Here is a 21739-nt window from a genome sequence, read left to right on the forward strand (position 1 = left end):
GACGTTGTGTGCACCCCAGGTGTACACTGGAAGCTAGATGATCAGAACTTTAAAGGCAGTGAGGGCACAAGTCTGAGAGCAGTGTGTGCAGCATGGGACCTTGTGGGGGAGGAGGAGGAGAGTGGATGTGCGAGGGAGGGGAGTCAGGGTTATAGGGCAGTACTGAGAGAGTACTTAAGACATGGAGTACCGGGGTTGGGGATTTAGCTCAGTGGTAGAGCGCTTGCCTAGCAAGAGGAAGGCCCTGGGTTCGGTCCCCAGCTCCGAAAAAAAAAAAAAAAAAAGACATGGAGTACCTGCCCCACTCTTACCCACCCCACTCTTACCCACCACACTCTTACCCACCCTACTCTACCTACCCTACTCTTACCAACCCCACTCTTACCCACCCCACTCTTACCCACCCCACTCTACCCACCCCACTCTTACCCACCCCACTCTTACCCACCCTACTCTACCCACCCCACTCTTACCCACCCTATTCTACCCACCCCATTCTTACCCACCCCACTCTACCTACCCCATCTATAGCACTTTTGTCAGTTGGGCAGATCTGGTTGTTTCCCTTGCTCAATAGGCATGGATAGTTACAAGTTGCTCACACTGGGAGCTGTCTTGATTTTTTTTTCACCCTTCTATATCAATAAGAATAACTTTGTTTTATTGTTACAATGTTGGTTGATTTTTGTTGTTGTTAACTTGAAACAAAGTAGAGTCCTCTGGGAAGACAGAACCTTAACTAAGATAAAGCCTCCATCAATTGATCTACCGGCAAGTCTTTTTCCTTTTCTTCTTCTTTTTTAGCTGTGTGTTAATGTACACTTTCTTTTAAAAAATGATTATTTTTTTCCATGCCAAGTGTTGTCCCCCTTCCCAGTCTCCATTTCACAACTCCCTCTTTCCTCTCCATCCCCTTTACTTTTAAGAGTACCCCACCCACCACTCCTGCCTCACCGCTCTAGCTTCCTCCTTTGCTGGGCATTAAGCCTCCACAGGACCCAGCACCTCCTGTTTCACTGATGCCAGATAAGGCAGGCCTCTGCTACATAAGTATCAGGAGCCATGAACCTACCAATATACTCTCTGGTTGCTGTTTGTCTTTTTCTTGATTAATGATTACTGTCGGCAGGGCTCAGTGCTCCTGTGGGTGATGCCACCCCTAGGCTGGTGGTCCTGGGTTGTATAAAAAAGCAAGTGAATATGAAGTAAGCCTGTGAGTAGCACTCCTCCGTGGCCTCTACTTCAGCTCCTGCTTCTGGGTGCCTGGGCTGAGTTCCTGCTCTGACTTCCTGTCATGATAGACTGTGACCTCTGAAGTGAAGTAGGTCTTTCCTGCAGTTTCCTCCCCAAACTGCTTTTGTTATAGCAAGAAGAAGCAGAGGTAGCTGTTAAATGAATATTCAGAATCTGACAAAATGTGTGAGCTGCTTTCTGATGATCACATTAACTTTCTGAACTTTTGATCAGTTACTTTTCAGAAGCGAAAGTGTAACTTGAATGTACTAAACAAACAAACAAACAAACAAACAAACAAAACCACCTTCACAACAAAATACAACCTTGTAAAAGGAAAGTCCATTAGCCTTGAATTCAAGCTGTTTCCAGGGGCAAAATAACACACATTCATTCTAAAATATAAGAGCCAAAGAGTATTTTATGCTAGCCCACTTCCAGAGAGCAGGATCATAGTTAGTAACTAACCTTTATCCTCAAAAGCAAACTTTGTTCCCCATGATAGGCAGTTGTTAATCTCATCTGTCTAGTAACCCTTTTACTAGTATGTGTCAGAACAGCTTATTACTCTTAAAATTCCAAATGCCTCTGAAATTTTTAACATAACTGCATATTATATTAGTGTAACCTGGGTGTGGCGTTAATTAATCAGCATTAATTAGATCTTTATGATATAATCTCTTTTCTAAGAAACTAACATTTTGGAATTGCTACATGTTATTTATATCTGTTATCTATCTGTCTGTCTATCATCTATATCTGTCATCTATCCAAATCTTCAAAATAGACAATATCTGAGACTAACACAGCGTATTTCACTGTCTAGAACACCCTCTCTTTTTATTTATTCCTATATTAAATGTGTTGGTTTTATTCAGAATGTTTGGCTGCATACATCAGGAGAGCCCATTTTAATCATTGTTTTGACACGGTAGAAATTTGTCCTTTCCGTTCACGTGTCAGCAATACTGGCAGAGGCTCCTTGGTATCTCATTTGACCCATGCTCTTAGCTCTGTGCTTCACCATCCCCTCCTAAGAGCACCCCAGAGCATTGCCTAGACTGACACGGACCTAGAACTCCAGCCATGAAGTCCACCATATAGACTGGAGTAACAGTGAAAAGCAGATGGCCGACTCCTGGCTTATTCTAGTTCAACAATCCCTTGACACAGCCATGGGAATTTCTGCATAGCTGTTCCACTTCTCATTGGCGAGAACTTGGCTATGGGGCTGCAGAGGAAGTGGGGGATTCTAGCTGTAAATTCCAGACAGGAATATTGACAGCTAAATCTCAGTATCTGTTGCCAAGGAAACGGGAAGATGGACATTTGGAGAGACAGTAGCACCATGCTCTTGTGTTACATACTGGGTCTTGCAGCTGCAATGTATAAAATCAAAACCCCTCTTTCTGTTTTTGTTATGAGCAATGGTTTCTTAATTTAGAATCCGGCTTTATTTAGAAACCCCGTTTCTTCTGCGAAGTATCGTTGCTTTATTTGGCCATCTAGTCTGACTTTGCTTTCCGATTTCCTTTTGCCTTTCAGCTGTTTTGGAAAGAAGTAAGGCTTAGATTTCTCCATGTTAACCATGAGCGTGACACTTTCCCCACTGAGGTCACAGGGCCCAGATCCCATGGCGACGGATGCTTCACCCATGGCCATCAACATGACACCCACTGTGGAGCAGGAGGAAGGAGAGGGAGAGGAAGCCGTGAAGGCCATAGACGCTGAGCAGCAGTATGGAAAGCCACCTCCGCTCCACACAGCAGCCGACTGGAAGATTGTCCTGCACTTACCTGAGATTGAGACCTGGCTCCGGATGACCTCAGAGAGGGTCCGTGACCTGACCTACTCAGTCCAGCAGGATGCAGACAGCAAGCATGTGGATGTGCATCTAGTTCAGCTGAAGGTAAGGCGGGCTCTCTGGAAAGAAGTCTAAAATTGCCTCTGGTACCTTGAGCCAGTCTCTGTTTCATAAGTGCCAGTGAGGAAGAGTCCAAGGTGAAAAGACAGTAACATTTGACAACATTATTCTTGATGGTAAACAGATCATTTTTCTTCTAATTTTACTATATTGATAGTTATCTAGAGTAAAACGGGCCTTTGAGACTAGAACAGAGGTACAAGAAACAGGAAGGGTATTTTTGTTCCATGTCATAGAAATCAGTTGTGGAGAATGAAAGGATCTTACAAATGATTCCAAAAGGCTTAACAAAAGACTCATGGTAGAATACGGTGCAATGGTGAACAGGTCATGTGATTAGTACCTTCTGCAGAAGCTGAGGCTGCCTTTGAAGCAAATGGTGGTTTCTACCCTGGTGGGAAGGGCAATGTTCTCCTTGTAGAGTGCCTTTCATCCGAAGACAATGCATTATGCAGAAGAAAGGAGCTTTTTATAACAACTGATCTAATGTCAGACGTTTTTCAGTTGTCTGGGCTCCGGGAGACCTTTTGAAAGTGCCACAGCATAGAGAAATGGAGGTGCTGGTCAGAGTCCAATTAAATGAGGACTCCAGAAATATACACTGTGACTTTGACCAGGCCATAACCTCTTGTCTCTCCCAGGTCCTGAAGTGGAAAAATATATAACATATAGGTCTTATATAAACTTCAAGTTAGATGGCATTCTAAGGAAAACTATTTTACCTATGCTGATTCATCTTAAATGACACAAACTAAAAGGCTAAACAGATCCTTAGTTCTTAGCATTGAAGTGACTTACAGCCTATCACCACCATGGAAGAATGGTGAGCTGAGTCAAGAGAGAGCATGTTTCTAAATGTTTGGAGTGGATCTGGCTTAACCTTTCACGGTAGTGTGACAGATCATCTGCCAGATGTCTTAGTTGCATTCCTACTGTTGTGATAAAGCACTGCGACCAAACATGCCCTGGGGAGAAAACGGTTTACTCAGCTTACACCTGTCAGGTCTCAGTCTATCACTGAAGGAAGTCAGGACAAGACCTAAGGCAGGAGCCCGGAGGCAGAGCTGATGCAGAAGCCAGATAGGGATGCTGCTTACTGACTTGCTCCCTACGGCTTGCTCAGCCTGCTTTCTTATAGCACTCAGGACCACCAGCCCAGGGATGGTATGTATCATCCACAATGCTCTGGGCCCTTCCTCATAATTCCCTTCCATAATTAAGAAAATGTCCTGCAGGCTTGCCTACAGCCCAATCTTATTTTTCTCCATTGTGATTGATTCCCTCTCTTCAGGTAACTCTAGCTTGTGTCAAATTGACAAAATCTCACTAGGACACTAGATTACTACATTAGTGTCTTGGACAGGGAGAGAAAGAAAAGACAGAGGAGAGAAGGGAGAAGGGAGGGAGTAAGAAAGGGAGAGAGGGGAGCACGTGAGCAAATGAACAGTGTAAACCAGATGTCACTGCTAGCTGCTCTTGGGAAGAACTCAGGATGGTGACAGAACTATGGCTGGAAGCGGCCTCAGCAGAATGACAGTCCCCGATAGCGCCGTCCTATGGCAGTGGGGAGTATTGTGACTGGGCCCCAGAAATAATTTTTTTTAGAGCATCTTGGGGCAAGAATAAACTAGAAGTTAGAGGACAGTCCCTCGTACCACTCTCTCCAGTGCTGATCCAGTGAGTGATCCCTAAGTTGATGCAGGATTGAACTTGTAAGACAAATCAGCAGTTACCTCACAGATCCTTCACATGTACACAGGAAGTCAGTAATTGCTAGAAGAGGAAGTGAGGGGGTGGGCACACTGTTAGAAGACACGGCTAAAAACACAGCTAAAAGTTCAAATAGTCTTAAAAACACTATTTTGTCATTAACTTCATCAATAATGTATGTATGGAAACAAACTTTAACTCAGAATAGGAATTTTTTGGTGTGCCATTAATGTATAGTTGTATTTAACGTTTGAAGCATCATCTCTAGGGAGATCTGCTTTTTCACCGTAGCTGTACTCGTACTTTTCGAAGGCTTCTTCTATCTGTCATTGCTTTAGTCCAGGTGTGGGTTATCTTTCCACTGAGAAAGGAGCTGCAGGAGACGTACGAACGGTCAGGACGGTGTCCTGTGATGTCAGCCAACGACTGCTTAGCGATGAATGGAAATTGTCTACCTTTGTTTTATTCTAGGGCTTCTCTTAGCACCTTCCCGTATGTCTGTTTCATCAAGTGACTTAACTAAATTCTCTGTAATGTTCTCAAATGTGTGTAATAATGGAGCCCTTCCCCATTGAACCCCAAATCACCAAGTTCCAGTGTGTGTGGCCCCTACTAAGGTCTGCACGAAGGGCTTAGTTTTAAATCCTGATATGCTCATATAAGTTTCTTCTTCATTATATAATATTTCTTTTTTTTTTTCCGGAGCCGGGGACTGAACCCAGGGCCTTGCGCTTGCTAGGCAAGTGCTCTACCACTGAGCTAAATCCCCAACCCCATAATAATTTTTTATTCAGTGAAATTTTGGCACATTTAAAATTTTCAGTTTGTCCCTGGGCCCAGGTTCAGCCTCTCTTCTCGGGGTGTGCAGGTGCTGCCTGTAAACTGGGGTCCACACTCTGCCTAAGTCAGATGCTCCCGGAGGGGGGAAGCAGCTCTCTGAGACGATCCTAACCTGTTTGTATTTCTTTACTGAGGGTGTAGGGATGGGATTGGACGCATACACTTTATTCGAGTGAACCAAGGGTTATGTAGTTTCTGCGGAAGGGTGATGGAATATCCAGGGAGGGAAAGGTCCTTCGTCCCAGAAGGATGACCACTGAGATGCTTCACTGGCACGGCAAGGGGTTTGGCAGTAACTGATTAACTGTGACAACCTGGTTGGTACCCGCCTAGCTGAGTGCTCTGAGGCAGGTGTAGAAACAGGGAGGGCGTTAGCCCTACTCCTGCTGGTCTCAGGGTGAGGATCTAATCGCAGTTTCTCAGATTTCCAGAGTTTAGACACGCTCAGCCTAGCCTACTCCATGCCAGTTCCTCTGGGTGCGGGACACATGCCCTACATGTTATCCTTTTGCGTTCTCCATACATTCAGAGTGATAAAGAACATAGCACGGGGTTTTGGTGGAGTTTTAACAGGACAGCCCTATAAGGCAGCTTCCAGATGAGACTGGCAAAGCAGGGGGCAGGTCCAACCTGGGCGAGTGGTCTCAGCTTCGCATCAAAGCTTTGATTACTTGATTTATTAATTTACGGTGGAAAGCAATCATCGGGGCTGGGAATGCCCATGACCTTAAAGACCATCTGGGTGCAGAATAATGCCAACTTTGTGCATCTATTCCAGTGTTTCCCTAAAAGTCCAAAGCCAAGTTTCTTACCTGTCTACTTCACTCATGTCTTAGCAGGCCTCAAGCTCGGGATGTCCCTTCAGTTGCTCTGAGTCCTTCCCGACTTGTCCCAGTTATGGTAGAGGACGGCTCTTTGCCCACACATACATCTCTATCAACAGGGACCCCACTCCCCAGATGTGCTCTCAATTCATTCACTGCTGTCTAACATTACTGCATTACTGCTACACCAGCCAGGCCCTTGCTCCCACCCCTTGGCCCCTGGGTATGTAACGCCTGTACCAATCTTGCTTTCTTTTCTCTTCCTATTCTCCACTTGTTAGGGTTTTTTTTTGTTTTTTGTTTTGTTTGTTTTTGTTTTGCTGTTGTTTTGTTGTTGTTTAATTTGGACCTCTTCCTTTGCCTCTTTCCTGCCTAAGTCTCTGGTGTGGCTCCTCCCATTCACCCTTATCTGTTAAAGCTCCAGAAACACCAGAAGCCCTGAGACTGTCAAGGCCGCTCTTCCCTCGTAACTTTCCTTGTTCCTTCCCTAGAGACTACGTTTCCCTGTGTTGCACAGCGGCCTCTAGATCCTCATTGCTAGCCAGAGGCACAGCCAGGCTCCAACATCCACTCCCAGAGACCTGGAGAGAATGAGGCAGAGGTTGGGAAGAAGTAGGTGAGGCTTATTCTGTATTTGATGAAGAGGACACACATCACACACTCACACACACACACACACACACACCACACACTACACACATACATACACACACATACTCACACACATACACACACACTCACACACACACCACACACACACCACACCACACACACACCACACCACACACACCACACATACACACACACTCACACGCATCACATACACACTCACTCACCACACACACACACACACCACACACACATACATACACACACATACTCACACACATACACACACACACTCACACACACCACACACACACACACACCACACATACACACACACTCACACGCATCACATACACACTCACTCACCACACACACACACACACCACACACACACCACACACACATACACACACACATGCACACACCACACACACATACACACACTCGCACACATACATACACACATACACACATACACACACACCACACACTACACACATACACACACACTCACACACATACACACCACACACACATACATACACACATACTCACACACATACACACACACACTCTCACACACACACCACACACCACACACATACATACACACACATACTCACACACATACACACACACACTCACACACACACCACACACACACACCACACACACACATACACACACACTCACCACACACACTCATACCACACACACACTCACACCCATCACATACACACTCACACACACACACCACACACACACATACACACATACACACACATGCACACACCACACACACATACACACTCACACACTTACACACACATACTCACATACATACACATACACACACACACTCACACACACACCACACACAACACACACATACACACACACTCACACACCACACACACTAACACCACACACACACACCACACACACACACTCATACACGCACACACAAACGTCTAATTGTCTATGCACCTCATGCTGCTTTTACAGTGCTTGCTTTAAGTAGTTTTGACGCTGTCTTCTCTGACATTCTATTAATGTACACTTTTAAAAAAACTTCATTAAGGAAATGTTTTTGGAAAATGCTCACAGAAGGCTTTAACCGATGATCATATACTAAATTCTTAGATTCCTGATGCTTACTCTTAAAACACCTACCTCCGTCTCACAGACATCAGTCATTCTATTTTACTTATTTTCTGTCTTATGAAATTGCACCATTTGTTTGCTTCTTGTATCAGATGTCTGTTCTCTATTACCTTCCTTGCTCAGGACAGGAGGGGGCACTGAGTATGGGCTCGGTTCATACATAGGTGGCCTAGATAGTTAAACCCAAGTCTTATGTCCACTGCCTCCTCTCCCCACTGGCAGCCTTGTTTTTAAAAACATACAGGAAGTGTGCTTGTTTCATGAAGACTGAATTCAGACAAAAACCCTGGAAGGATCAAGACCCAGGCACGTTCGGGGTATTGTTCTCCCACTGTTGGAGAATCTGGGAGTGTATCTGAAGTCCTGGGTGCACTGCCTGGGGAATCTGCCTAGAGATTCTGTACATTTCCTGCATGGATATACTTGCCCAAACCCTTGCAATCCTTTTATTTTTGGTTCATTAATTGGCAGTTATTTTGATCAGTAAATATATTGTCAGGGACTGAAGGGGTGACTCAGTAAAGTGCTTACTCTGAAAACACAAGGGCCTGAGTTCACTCACCATGAACTGCTTATATCCCTGAAGAGACAACAGCAGAGATGAGGCAAGGCATGGACTAACTGGAACAAGAAATACAGCCTGTAAGTAAACAGAAGTCTGGAAGTAACTTAATTGGAATCAGTTCCCGACTTTAAACTACTTTAAACTCCTACCACATATGATTTGTGACTGCATCTTTGATATAGGCCGATTTTCAAAGTCAGAACATTGGATAAAATCTGTTTATAAGCCCTTCTGACGTGGACGCCTGAGACATCTGGGAGTTAATCCAGACACCCAGTAACTCACATGGTGGCTAGAGGGCCTGCTGGGAAAAAGCTTGTGTCCTCTTCACAGCTGGGAATTTGCACATCAGATGTGCCTGATGGTCCAAACATTGTGGAAATTTAGAGACAAAGGGCTGCTAGGAGAGGATTCATGATCAGCACGGGTCCAGGAGGCTGTGCCAATCTGACAGACTAGGAGAGCAATGACGGCAATGATGGGCTGTGGCAGTGTTCCAGCCCTGGAACCGAGCAGTGTGGGTGATAACTAGGGATAAGAACAGGCTGAGCACATGGTACCAGTGACCTCCTGATTGACTGAGGTAGACTTGCCCCTGATTTGTGAGGTGCAGAGGGAGGAACGTTCTCTTCTTTCTATTATAGAAGAACAAGTGAGCTCTGGCCACGATGACAGTGGTTTGCTCAGAGGACAGCTATGGAGTCCAGGGTCCACTGACTATGATCATGGGCAACGGCCAACGTTGATTACTGAGGGCTTCAATCCAGTGCCCCGAACTCTCGACGTGCACACTTCTGGGAGAACCGACTACTAGCATCATCAGTTGGGGGTTTGGAGGATTCTGATCACAGCATCTCTGTGACCTCACACTGTAGTCTGAAGCATTCAATTCCTACCATCTCTGAGTAAACTTAGCATAACTTACGTGAGATTGAAGAGAATTTTTTTCTGTAAAAAAATAGACATTTTCCTTTTTGTCTTTTGAATCATTATTTTTCCAGAACAAAGTCTCAGACATAGCATATTTTTTTTTCCAAAATACTTGTAAAACTCTTGGTAAAGACTTGGGCAAGGCAGGGCAAGACGGCTAGGAGATTGAGAGCACTTGCTGCTCTAGCTGAGGACTATGGCTCCATTTCTAGTCTCCACACGGCAACTCACAGGTATCTATAATCCGAATCCCAGAACACCCAATGCCCTCTGCTGGCCTCTCTGGGAACCAGGCATGTACATGGTACACATACATACATTCAGGCAAAACTTTCATACATGTAAAATAAAATACACAAATCTTTAATAAAATCTTGGGCAAGGCACCGTGGAAAACAGCTCTGCTAGGTTTGAACACGTACTGTCATGGAGATGTTTGTGTGTAAACCTTAACCACACAGACTTGATGTGTTTAGACTCAGAATGAGAATGTTAATTATTAGGTGGCTCCAGAAACCTACCAGATGGTTGAGATGTATACCTTTAAATAGCAAAAGGACTATTGAAAATGAATAGTATCACGGACTACAAAACTGGAAAGAAATCATTAAAACGCATTAAAGAAAAATAATATAGAGGCATTTGAAACCGAGACCAAGGAAGAAAACCTGAAACTGGCATTAGTTTAATTAGGGACCGATTCTGGGGGGTTGTTCCTTTCAAATGTTGACTTAATTATAACTGAGTAACAACAGCCATCTATGTATATGATCTAAAGAGGGAAATGCTGGTTAGGATAAAAATGGCCCCTAGACTCATGTGTTTGGATGCTTGGCCCACAGGGAGTGCACCATTAGGAAGTGTGGCCTTGTTGGAGCAGGTGTGACCTTGTTGGAGGAAGTGTGTCACTGTATGGGTGAACTTTGAGGTCTTACATGCCAGTGTGGTCCACAGTCAGTTCAGCTGCCTGATGTAGAAACTCTAAGCTCTTTCTCCAGCTCTGTTCTATAGATGCTGCCATGCTTCCCACCATGATAACAATGGGCCAAACCTCTGAAACTGTAAGCCAGCCCCACTTAAATGTTTTCCTTTGTAAGAGTTGCCGTGGTTATAGTGTCTTTTCATAGGAATAGAAACCATAACTAAGACAGGCAACCATTAGAAATGGGATATGAATTAACCCTTTCTTTGCCTAGAGAGCTTTTGGTTCAGTAGTACTCACTGAATTCTTAATCTGTTCAGGGGTTATCAACTCTTCACAACGACCCGCTCTTACAGATGAGGAAAATAAATCTCAGAAGTGTTTTGATCACTTTGGCAGTCTTACCAGGCTTTTGTACGTGAAGTCCAATATTCCTTCTATGTTAGTGCATTAGCCTCCTACCCTTCATATGATGAGGTATAAGAAACAGAAAGGCTGTGAGTGTGTGAGCCTGGTTCTCTCATACTGGACACTTAACACGAATGGATATAATGGGGGTGTCACTATTTTTAAATTAAAAAAACTAATTAAATTTTAAACTAAGAGTAAAACCTCTGTGTATTCTAGTTCATCATAGATAGAATGAACAGCTTGAAGTAGGGGTGTAAATGAAGGCCTGGAGTCATCTGGAGTATTAGTTTCATGGCCGCCTTGAATAAAGAAGGAACTTGCTCCCCTCTACTCGGCTCACTGTTTGCTACTACTCCGACCATTCTACACTCTTTAAAAGGTCATACCCTAAAGGAAGGGAGCGTCTGCTCAGGTTAAACTAAAATTCTGTGAGCGTGTGATTTCCTGATTCCTCACTGGAGGTGGCTGGAACTGGAGATGAGAGCATTTAATGAGAAGCATTAACAACTCCAATGGCTTCCAGGTACAGCACACGAAAGCCTTCGGTCCTTGCCTTTGGCTGCATGACAGAATATTCCAGGAGGCTTTCAAAGTTACGGTCCTGCACGTGCTGCAGATCAGCTGCCTCAGAACTTGGTTGTTAGTTACGTGGCATCCATCTTCACGGAGCTGTGTGATTCCAGTAAACACCCAGAGCCCATGACCCTAGGGAATGTTTGAGGAGATAGTTTGTGTATCTCTTGCTTTTTGGTGCTTTCTGCCTTCTCACAGCAACACAGCTGTGGATTTAAAGTCATTATTTCAAGGAGAAATGGCTCTCACATGACTTATTGATTAATTTTTTTCAGGTGACCTCACTAGTCTTATGTCAACTTGACACAAACTATAGTCATCTGAAAAAGGGAATCTCAATTGAGAAAATGCCTTTATAGGACATTTTCTTAATTAGCGATTGATGGGGAAGGTCTATCCTGTCGTGAGTGGTGCCATCCCTGGGCCGTTAGTCCTGGGTTCTATAGGAAAGTAAGCTGAGCAAACCACGAGCAACAAGCCAATAAGTAGCATCCCTGCATGGCCTCCACATCAGCTCCTGCCTCCAGGAGTTTGAGTTTCTGTCCTGGTTTCCTTCAACAATAAACTATGCTATGGAAGTGTAAGCCAAATAACGCCAACTCACTCTCGGTCGTGGTGATGTTTTATCACAGTGGTAGTAACCCTAACTAGGACAGAAGTTCATACCAGGAGTAGATATCGCTGTGACGGACGTAGCTATGTAGATTGTGGAGGGACTTTTGGAACTTTGGGGTAAAAAGCCCTTGAGTGTTGAGAGCTGAGTGGGCTGTACTGTGGGAAAAATTCTGAGAGCAGACGATGGAGGCCTGACTCTTGAAGTTTCAGAGGGAAGCAAAGACTCTCCTGGGCCATTCGAGTTAAGAACCTGTTGTATCTGGTTGCCTGGAACTGAAGAGTCAGCCATGATTAAAAGAGACTGGCACTATTGATACGGAACTTTTCATTTACTTGGACAATTGATGCAGGTTTTCTGGAGCTGAGAAATTAGTGGAGATTAAAAAGAGGTAAGTGTCATTGAGATGAAGTCTTTGTCAGGGTCAATACACAGAAACTGTGTTCCAGAGGCAGCTAAGGTTTCACCTCTTCTGGCCCCTGAACCTGATAATGTAAGAACCACCCTGGAGGTACTGGTTTTGAAGGGTTCATGGAGAGCAGCTGAAGCTGGGCTAGAGACCTATGGCAGGGCTTGAGTCCCTGAAGAAAGTCCAGGAGCAACTACTAGTAAGAATAAAGTTGTTCTAGCTTTTTGGAGATGCCAGTACTATTGGAAGGCCACCAAGAATAGCACTGGGTGTAGAGTGGAATCGGCTGGAGCCTGGAAGACAATCTGTGTGCAGAGAATGGGGGCGGAGAAGTGACCTACGCCGAGAATATCATGAGTGAATCCCAAATAGTTGGATGTTAAGTTATTTACACTTTTGGAGTTTGATTTTGCTTTGTTAAGACAGTTTGTTAAAACTGTGCCCTTCTTCTTCCCTCTTAAAGTAAAAAAAAATGTTTAACTTGATTTTGATTTTACAGGAACCCACAGTTGAGAGACAGAATTTTAAAAGAGGTTTTAGGTTTTTAAAAAAGAGTTTGGATTTTTAAAGAGACTGAATTTTAAAGTTTAAATTTGTAAAGACTGTGGGACTTTTAAATTTTGTAAACTGTTTTATATTGTTATGATGATGTTCGTGTCTGATTTGGGGATAAATAAGAAAGGAAAGGTTATGGCTTATCAGTGATATGTTTGAGTGTCAAACTGACAAGGGGTCAATTGTCCTGGCTAGTTTTATGTCAACTTGACATAAAGGTAGTCATCTGAAAGAAAGGAACCTCCATTGAGAAAATGATATGGGGCATTTTCTTAATTAGTAATTGATGGGGGAAGGCCCTTTCTATTGTGGGTGGTGTCATCCTTAGGCTAGTAGTCCTGATTGCTTATAAGAACACAAGCTGAGCAAACCAGGAGGAGCATGCAAGCAAGCAGTACTCTTCCATAGCCTGTACAGCAGTTCCTATCTTCAGGTTCCTGCCCTGTTTGAGTTCCTATCCTGAGTTCATTAATGATGGAGTGTGGTGTGAAAATGTAGCCAAATAAACTTTCATTTTCAACTTTCATGATCTCTCATCACAGTGATAGTAACTCTCACTAGGACACCCCATCAAATCAGGAGAAACAAAAGTGGAAAGGTCAGAAACATGGAGACGTTACCCTTTTTTGGTTAGAATATACAACCCTATATTATTTATATTATTATTTTTAACTTTTTAAAGAGAAAAGGAGAAAGTTTGCACTTATCTCTCATTTATTGATGTGTAAATCTTCTTACACATGTGTTCAGACAAGAGGCAGCTCACCTGTGGCCATACACGTTACATATGAATGACTCATTTTGAAGCTGTGAAGCTGTGTTGTGTACCACACACACGGTCCTATGGAGCCACTTTGTTCAAGAGATGTGGATGGTCTGGACAATAAAGACCACATGTGAAGGAGAGGGGGTGTTTTCTACACCATAAAGAGGATGTTCTATTACTGAGTGTGGGCTTTGAGGCATCAAGTTTGGAAGACCATGAAACTAAAGCATCTCAATGAAGTGTGGGCTTGATAGAATCATCACAAAAATATCTATAAAGGTGAAATGTAGATTAAAAATGAAAAACCCAACCCCCTGTCTTAGCATGAGTTTACAGTATGTACAGCGTTATTCAGACAGGAGAGGGATATCAGCTGCTTACATGGCTGGTAAGTGACACCATGGCTGGACTTGGGCGGGAAGGGTAGAAAGCAGAACAAAACAAAACAAAAGCCATCAAACAAAAAGCCCGTCACACCGAATAGCAACCTGGGCTGAGCAGGGAATTGGAGGCAACTAGCTTCTGCCCCCCATCAGTATCTTGTCATTAGGGGCTGAGTAATGTGTGTGTGTGTGTGTGTTGGGGGGCGGAGGATAGAGAATTGAAACCTCCTGTGTGCGCATGGCTGTTATCAGCAGAGCCTGCTGTAAGCTGCTTCTGTGGTTTATCGTTATTTGAATAAGAAATGTTTGCCAAATACATCATTAAGTGGAAAAAGGGATGCGTGAGATACAGCATGAGAAGCAGTATACTTACTCCTGAGGAAGAAGCAGACCTGCATCCCAGGAGTCTTTGTTCATGAGGAGAAAACTGGTGCTCCTTATGATGTCCTCTTTGATTCAGGAATGGAATTCTGTCAAAGCTCATGCAGTGGTGTTGCCAATGGCCTCCTTGCAACTCTTTACTGCTACAGAGGGAATGGATGCTGTTCCTGCTGAAGGAATCTATCTCCAAAATGATGAGAGCCCGGCCTCGGTGGCTGAATAAAAAGCCATCTTCTCACTGTCTCTGGTTCTTCAAACACCAGTGAAGATGGTTTCCTTTCTGTTCCTGTCTGTGTGCCTTTCTCAAAGCAACCCTGAGTGAAGTATTGTTTTAAGAAATATTTTAACTACAGATCTTAACCTATCCCCCAGCTTCCGACATCCCTGTCACATAAAGTAGAGATTCGTGGACATGCTCTCTGAAACGTCTTCAAAGTCTATACCCTGCTGGCCTGGTAACTCTTCAGGTACCTCTGTCAAGCCAGGCCCCTTCAGAAACCCATGCCTCGGAACAGTTTCCCCTCTCCCTGTAGAACTACCATTGTCTTTATGCTGCACACCCTTTATGGACAGATGAAGAGCCTACTCACAAAGCCATCTTGCAGGCCAGGCAGGCGAGCCTTTCTGTGAGAGTTACCCTGCATTCTCTTGAGTTGTCTGCTGTAGCAAGGTCATGAGCAGACCACTCCCTGCTGTGTCTGCAGGATAGGGGGAGGGGGGTCTCTCTTTTCTCTCTGTAGCTATGTTCCTCCCTTGATACTGTGTCTTTGAAATGGGATTTGGGGAAAACAGTCAGCTTTCAGCTCATTTCCTCTGACTATTTTCTTGATTGAAAACAGACCAATATTCTTACTGTCGTGATGGCTGAGAGAACTTCCTGAGTTGGAGTTCTTCTCCCTCCTGGACATCCAACTGTTAGTATTTCCTTCACTTTCTTCTAGACCCAACCCCTGCAACACTTCACGCTTAGGGAAAATGACTTGGAGAAGTCATGACCATGAAAGCTCTGTTTGCAGCTTTGAAATTGTGAATATTTGGAGGTAAATCATTTTGTCATCACTAAAGAATAGTTTACCTCAGAAGATACGAAAATGCAGTGAGACATTGAAGCTGGGATCTCCTTTGCCCTGCTTTGTACAGACAAATGCAAGGTTTCTGTACCCATGCCCAGCAGAGCTTCTCAAAGCTGGTAGACATCTGCTTTGTCATTTTCTGTGGCAGTGGGGGAGGGGGGCTGGTCTCAAAAACATTGGTTTAACTTTGCCTACAGTTCTCTGGGCAGCTATATATTTTTGTCTGTCACAAGACCATAAAGAAGAATGAATATTTCATAGCCATTTAATGTGGTTTTCCTAAAATCCAATACGTCTTCTGAAATGCAAGTCCGTGGGTGCTTTTCAGGCTGCTAGAACAAATTTATTAAAGCTCAGAACATAAAAATTAATAAAGACTGTACATTTACTGTGTTTACGTAACAGAATTTTATGGCTTCTGCCTTTATTTCAAAAAGTCAATGTGATGTATTTTACTCTTCACCAAACATAAATTCTTTTATTTGATATGCCATTTTCTTAACTTTGTTATAGAGTAGCCAGAGATGGCCCAAAGGACTCCTTCAAACAGAAGCATGTCTAAGCTGTTCATGTTCTTTTCCTTACATGATGGCAGCAAGCACACACTCCAGAATGGATGGTGCAGTCATGGAGACCCTCCTCACATCCATCTCTAAGCCAGCAGTCACACAGAGGCTGCAGCTCCTCCAGAAAGCCTCTCTGCCTCTGTCCACAGTGTTCATGGGCCTCTCTACCTATGTCTGAGGACCTGGTATCCATATTTGCTTTTCCCCATCCCATTTTCTAACCTTCCCGTGCAACTTTTAAATCTTTCTAGGGTCAAGTAAGTATTCTTATTACTTTGTATAAAATTAAAAATGCTTTCTTTTGTACTCTGAATGACTGAGTTCCCATATGATCATCTTAAATGTTTCTTTCTTCTCTTCCTATAAATGATATTAGCATACCATGGTAACCATAACTTCTAAGTCATATTTTAGAGAAATAATAAAATACATTCATAAGCACTATTAAGTTAGCAAATCATTCACAGAAATTTAGGAGTTAGGAGGAGTTGGCCAATGTAAACTGAGTTTTGGTAGTTTGAACTCAGATCAAAAATTGACATTTTTAAAACAATGTAGTGTTGCTTTTTAAATTAAATTTCATCATAGACAACAGACTCCAAAGTTTTTCCTTATTGTTTGTGGTTTTGGTTTTATAGCATTTTTTGCAGTCCTAGGGTTCAATCCCAGGGCCTCAAATATGCCAAGTAATTATTCTCCCACAGAGCTATGCTCCTAGGCCTAGATCCCAGTTAATGAAACCCAAAGTTTGGGCCCAGCTAAACCTTAAAGGTCTCTGAAAGTCCCTATCAGTTCTGTTCATGAACTGAGGCCTTACTGTTGGAGAGGAAGTAGGTTTCTGACTCTAACGCTGCCCTAAACCAGTCGACAGCCTTAGCAGTCATACATCCACTCGCTGTAGACCAAGACGTGAGAGGACGCTGACATCATTCCTCAGCAGCTGCACGCTGGCCTCAAAGGTTGCAGCAGATGCCATGAGACATGGAAGTGCACTCTGTGCCCACTGTAGAAGGAGAGCTCTGAGGAGAAGCAGGAAGGAGTGCAATGCGCTGTCAGTTTGAGTAATGAAGTCCAGGACCAAAGGTCATCTTTCAAGGGAGAAAAATGTCTACAGATCAGCCGAAATTAAGGGGTTAGCCGGCAGCAATACTTCTTCTTCTCCTCCTCCTCCTCTTCATTATTATCATTAACCTATTCATATTCTTTTTTTTCTTTTCTTTTTTTCGGAGCTGGGGACCGAACCCAGGGCCTTGTGCGTGCTAGGCAAGCGCTCTACCGCTGAGCTAAATCCCCAACCCAACCTATTCATATTCTTATTCCTTCTCTTTTTCCCTTTCCTTCTTTTTTCTTTCCCTCTTTCCACACCTCCCCCCACCCCCGTCCCTTCTCCTCTTCCTCCTCCTCCCCCTCCTCCTCCTCCTCCCCCTCCTCCTCCTCCTCCTCCTCCTCCCCGTCCTCCTCCTCCTCCCCTCCTCTTCCTCCTCCCCCTCCTCTTCCTCCTCCCCCTCCTCTTCCTCCTCCCCCTCCTCCCCCTCCTCCTCCTCCTCCCCCTCCTCCCCCTCCTCCTCCTCCTCCTCTTCCTCCTCCTCTTCTTCTAGCTGCCTGGACTGGAACTAAAATCTGGTGTCCAAATCTTGTCACTGACTTGATGCTGTGGCCAAATCACCATTTTCTGGCTCTCGGCATAGCTGTTCATCAGCCGTGGAAGGTGCTTGGTGCTTTCCACTAGGATATTTGTGGAGACAGCTAAGCGCAGCCTGAGAAAGACATCCATCTTGGAGAGTTTGCAACCTTGGTTTGTTCTCTTCTTTCTTTGTCCGTTTGAGGACCTTCCTCTCAGGGTTCCTCAAGTTTTTTGCTGTTCAAGTAATGATGTAATCAGCTATTGACCTTTTTACTTCATTTGCCACAAAGCACTTTTCAATTATGAATTTTTTTAAAAATTTGTATAATAATGCCTAGCTCTGATGGAAAAATTGAGGCACAGAGAGGATTAGTGACTTACCTGAAATCACAAAGCAGGAAGGTGGCAGAGCTAGGATTAGAAAGCAGGTTGTTTTAAAAAATTATTAATTACTTGAGCAATGCACTGCATTTTTAATATATTCACCCACTTCCCACCCTCCCACTTTGAGATTCCTTTTTAAGTCCAGGTTGTGTTTCCTAGCTAGTCTTGGGAGTGGGGCCTGATGTAGCACGTGGTTGAGTTACACTTATTAAATTGTATTTACAATTAATTTGATTTACAATTATTATATTATTATTAAAGAAATGGGCTTCCCCCTCCTTGAAGCTCTCGAATGCCAATAGCTCTTCAGCTAATGTTGCCTCTGCTGGGATTTGGTGTGGCCTGTGGGGTTTATTCAAGTCATCACAGTTCCTGTGAGTTCATGTGTGCCGCTGCCCTGTTGTATCTGGAAAACACCATTTCCTTTATGTCTTCCACCACCACGGCTCTTACAGCCTTTCTGCCCCTTCTTTGCAAAGACACCTCCGCCCTGGGTGGTGTAGGGCGTGTGATATGAATATCTCATTTAGGGCTTAGCACACACAGTGTCTTTCTCTCGGCATGTTGACCAGTTGAGGGTCTGTGTTTTATCTTCTGCCAGGAGAAGCTTCTTTGCCGAGAGTTGAGAGGTGCTGTGATCTCTAGATAATAATAAGCTAATAATAAGTTATTAGGAATTATTTTAACACTATATCTATTTAGCCCAATAATAGTGTTGAGTTCTACCCTAAGGCCCTGACCTAAACCTAGCCATAGGAAGTCTTTCTAATCCTTTTTCTATTAGTAATATTTTTGATAATGTGATGAAAACTATAAACCATTTCATATACATTCTCATAGTATTTTATAATATATATCAAGAGACTCTTCCCTACCCCTACCCCACGACAGTTTCTCCGTGTAGCTCTGTCTGTCCTGGAACTTGCTCTGTGGACCAGGCTGGCCTCAAACTCACAGAGATCTGCTTCTGCTAAGATTAAAGGCAAGTGCACTACCACCTCCCAGCCTCAAGATTCTCTTAAACCCATTTGCGGAGGACTTCAGGTTAACCCCAGTATGTCATATTTCAAGTCCCTAATTTCAAAATGGGAAGAACTAGAAGGGAAGGGAGAACACTCAGCTGACTGCACTGTGTGTTGTTTAGCAGTATATAGACACTGTGGGGGAGGGTTTTTTTTGTTGTATTTCTTCTTTTACATGAGCATCAGGGGCTTTGAGAAAGCCCCCATGCCTGGCTGCAAAGTGAGATTACCAGAGAGAGCCTCACTTTGGAAGAAGAACTTCATACACTGGGGATTGGGCAGGAGAGAGTGTGAGGCCAGCCAGGCTGACATGAGAGGCCCCTCTCAAAAGGAAATGCTTAGTTAAGACCTGCGTTTCCCTTGCCCTCTACAAAGACTTTCTCTCCTTAGAGATAAGAAACTAACAGTAAACGAGGAAGGCTGGTCACATGCTGGATTGCATTCACACCGAGAACCGACACCAGGGCTTTTGCTTGTTTATTTTATGTGCATGTGTGGTCCGAGGACCACGTGTAGGAGGAGGTCCTCTTCTTCTAGTATGTGGATGACAGGGTTGGAAGTCAACCTGCCATACTTGGTGGCAAGAGCCTCTACCAGTTGAGCCATCTCACTGCCTACTCCCTTTAGTGGACAAAAGAACTCTAGCTTAGAAAACGGAGCTAGAAGGAAACAGCTCAGCAGCTTCTGAAAGAACCTTTACCTAGACACCACAGTGTCTTCCTTCCTTTTTTTGTTTTGTTTGTTTTGGTCTTTAGGACAAGGTCTCTATGTATCTCCAGCTGGCTTTGAATTTGCTATGTAGCTTTGGATGACCCTGAACTTCTGATCCTACTGCCACCACCCTCTCCCCAAGTGTTAGGATTATACACATACCCTGCTACCTCCAATTTATGCAAAGCTATGGATGGAGCACAGGGGGCTATGTCCCCATCCCTAAGCGTCAGGTCCCAAGCATGAGCCCTGTGACTACCATGGCAATGGAGGGTATTCTGAAAGCTAGTAGTTGTCAAGTGCTCAGTGCATGCTGGGACGGCCCTGCCTGTTTTCCAGATGATGGCTCATTTAGTGCAAGCTGCCTCAGAGCTTTCAGAAGCAGCCTGAGATCATAAGACTCACCAGTCAATCTTAACAGCTCACATGGGGATCCTTCAGTCAGTGGGTTGTGATTCCTGACCATCCTTCCTGTCAGGTGACCAAGAGCAAGGCTGAGTGGAAATGCCTGCATATGCAGACGCAGGCCTGGTTCTTCTGGCCCGGTCTCTATTATTTACTAGAAATTAGACACCGAACAGTACAATAACTTCTGTGAGTCTTAATTCCCTTAGTTGCAGATACCTCACCTAGAAGGTTGTGGTTAAAACTGAGTAGGACCATTGTGTAGAATGCTGAAATTTCTCAAAGATCGCATAAATCTTAGTAAATCTAATTAGGACAGTTCCCCAGCCAAAACATTGCTGTCACTCCTGTGACTGTAGATAATGAGTGAGTACATGGATATGTGTGCTAGATTAGTGACAACTGTCTACACTACCAGCCGTATTTAGAATCTTACACAATTTACTGTTAGATACTAAAACACAACAAAATTACCTGTAACCATGCTTGAAAGAAGTAGGGTGTTTGTTGTTTGAATTGTAGCCCATAGAATATGACAAGAAAAATAAATCTGATTTCCCATCAAGATAAAAACAAAATCCACAAAACACTGTGTTCTACATCAGTGTATGTTTGCACCAAGATTCCTGTACAAAGTACCGGATGTCTCTAAGGTTTCTTCAGCATTAATGGTAATGCAATTTTTAATGCTAGCACTCAAAACATCGTTTCCATAGAATAGAGTAGAACTATACCAGATGTTTTCTCTTTCCTTATCTCCCTATGAAAGTTTTTTCCCCCACTAAAAAGTGAAATTGAGAAATTCCTTTATGGTTTTCTTGTTTGTTTGTTTTATTCTAGCAAAAATGATATAGTTTGAGGGTAGGGATAGCTCAGTAGGTAAGAGAGCTTAGCATACAAATACTGAGGATCAAGTTCAAGTTGCCAGAACCCATGTAAAAAGCTAGATATGGCCATGCATGCGCACTTGTAATTTCAGCAGTCTATATGGGGGTGGAGGGTTCATTAGGACTCGATGGCCCAGTCTAGCTCCAGATTCATTGGGAGACCCTGCCTCAAAGGAATAAAGCACAGAGAGCATCGTAGATCAGGACACCAGATATCCTTCTCTGGTCTCTGGTTGTACTCTTGTAACTCCGCAC

The 21739-nt window shown here is 43.8% G+C and overlaps 1 protein-coding gene across 6 annotated transcripts in view; it reads left to right on the forward strand.

The window, feature by feature from the left end:
- Akap6 (A-kinase anchoring protein 6) overlaps nucleotides 1-21739 on the forward strand; it is a 440592-nt gene that overhangs the window by 100045 nt on the left and 318808 nt on the right. For all 6 annotated transcript variants that reach the window (NM_022618.2, XM_087554579.1, XM_087554582.1 and 3 more), the window contains 1 exon segment: nucleotides 2779-3142. In NM_022618.2, coding sequence (NP_072140.2) covers nucleotides 2813-3142 — 330 coding nt within the window. In that variant the 5' untranslated portion in view covers nucleotides 2779-2812.

Source organism: Rattus norvegicus, chromosome 6 (assembly GCF_021556685.1).
Source record: "Rattus norvegicus strain SHRSP/BbbUtx chromosome 6, alternate assembly SHRSP_T2T, whole genome shotgun sequence".
NCBI lineage: Eukaryota > Metazoa > Chordata > Mammalia > Rodentia > Muridae > Rattus > Rattus norvegicus.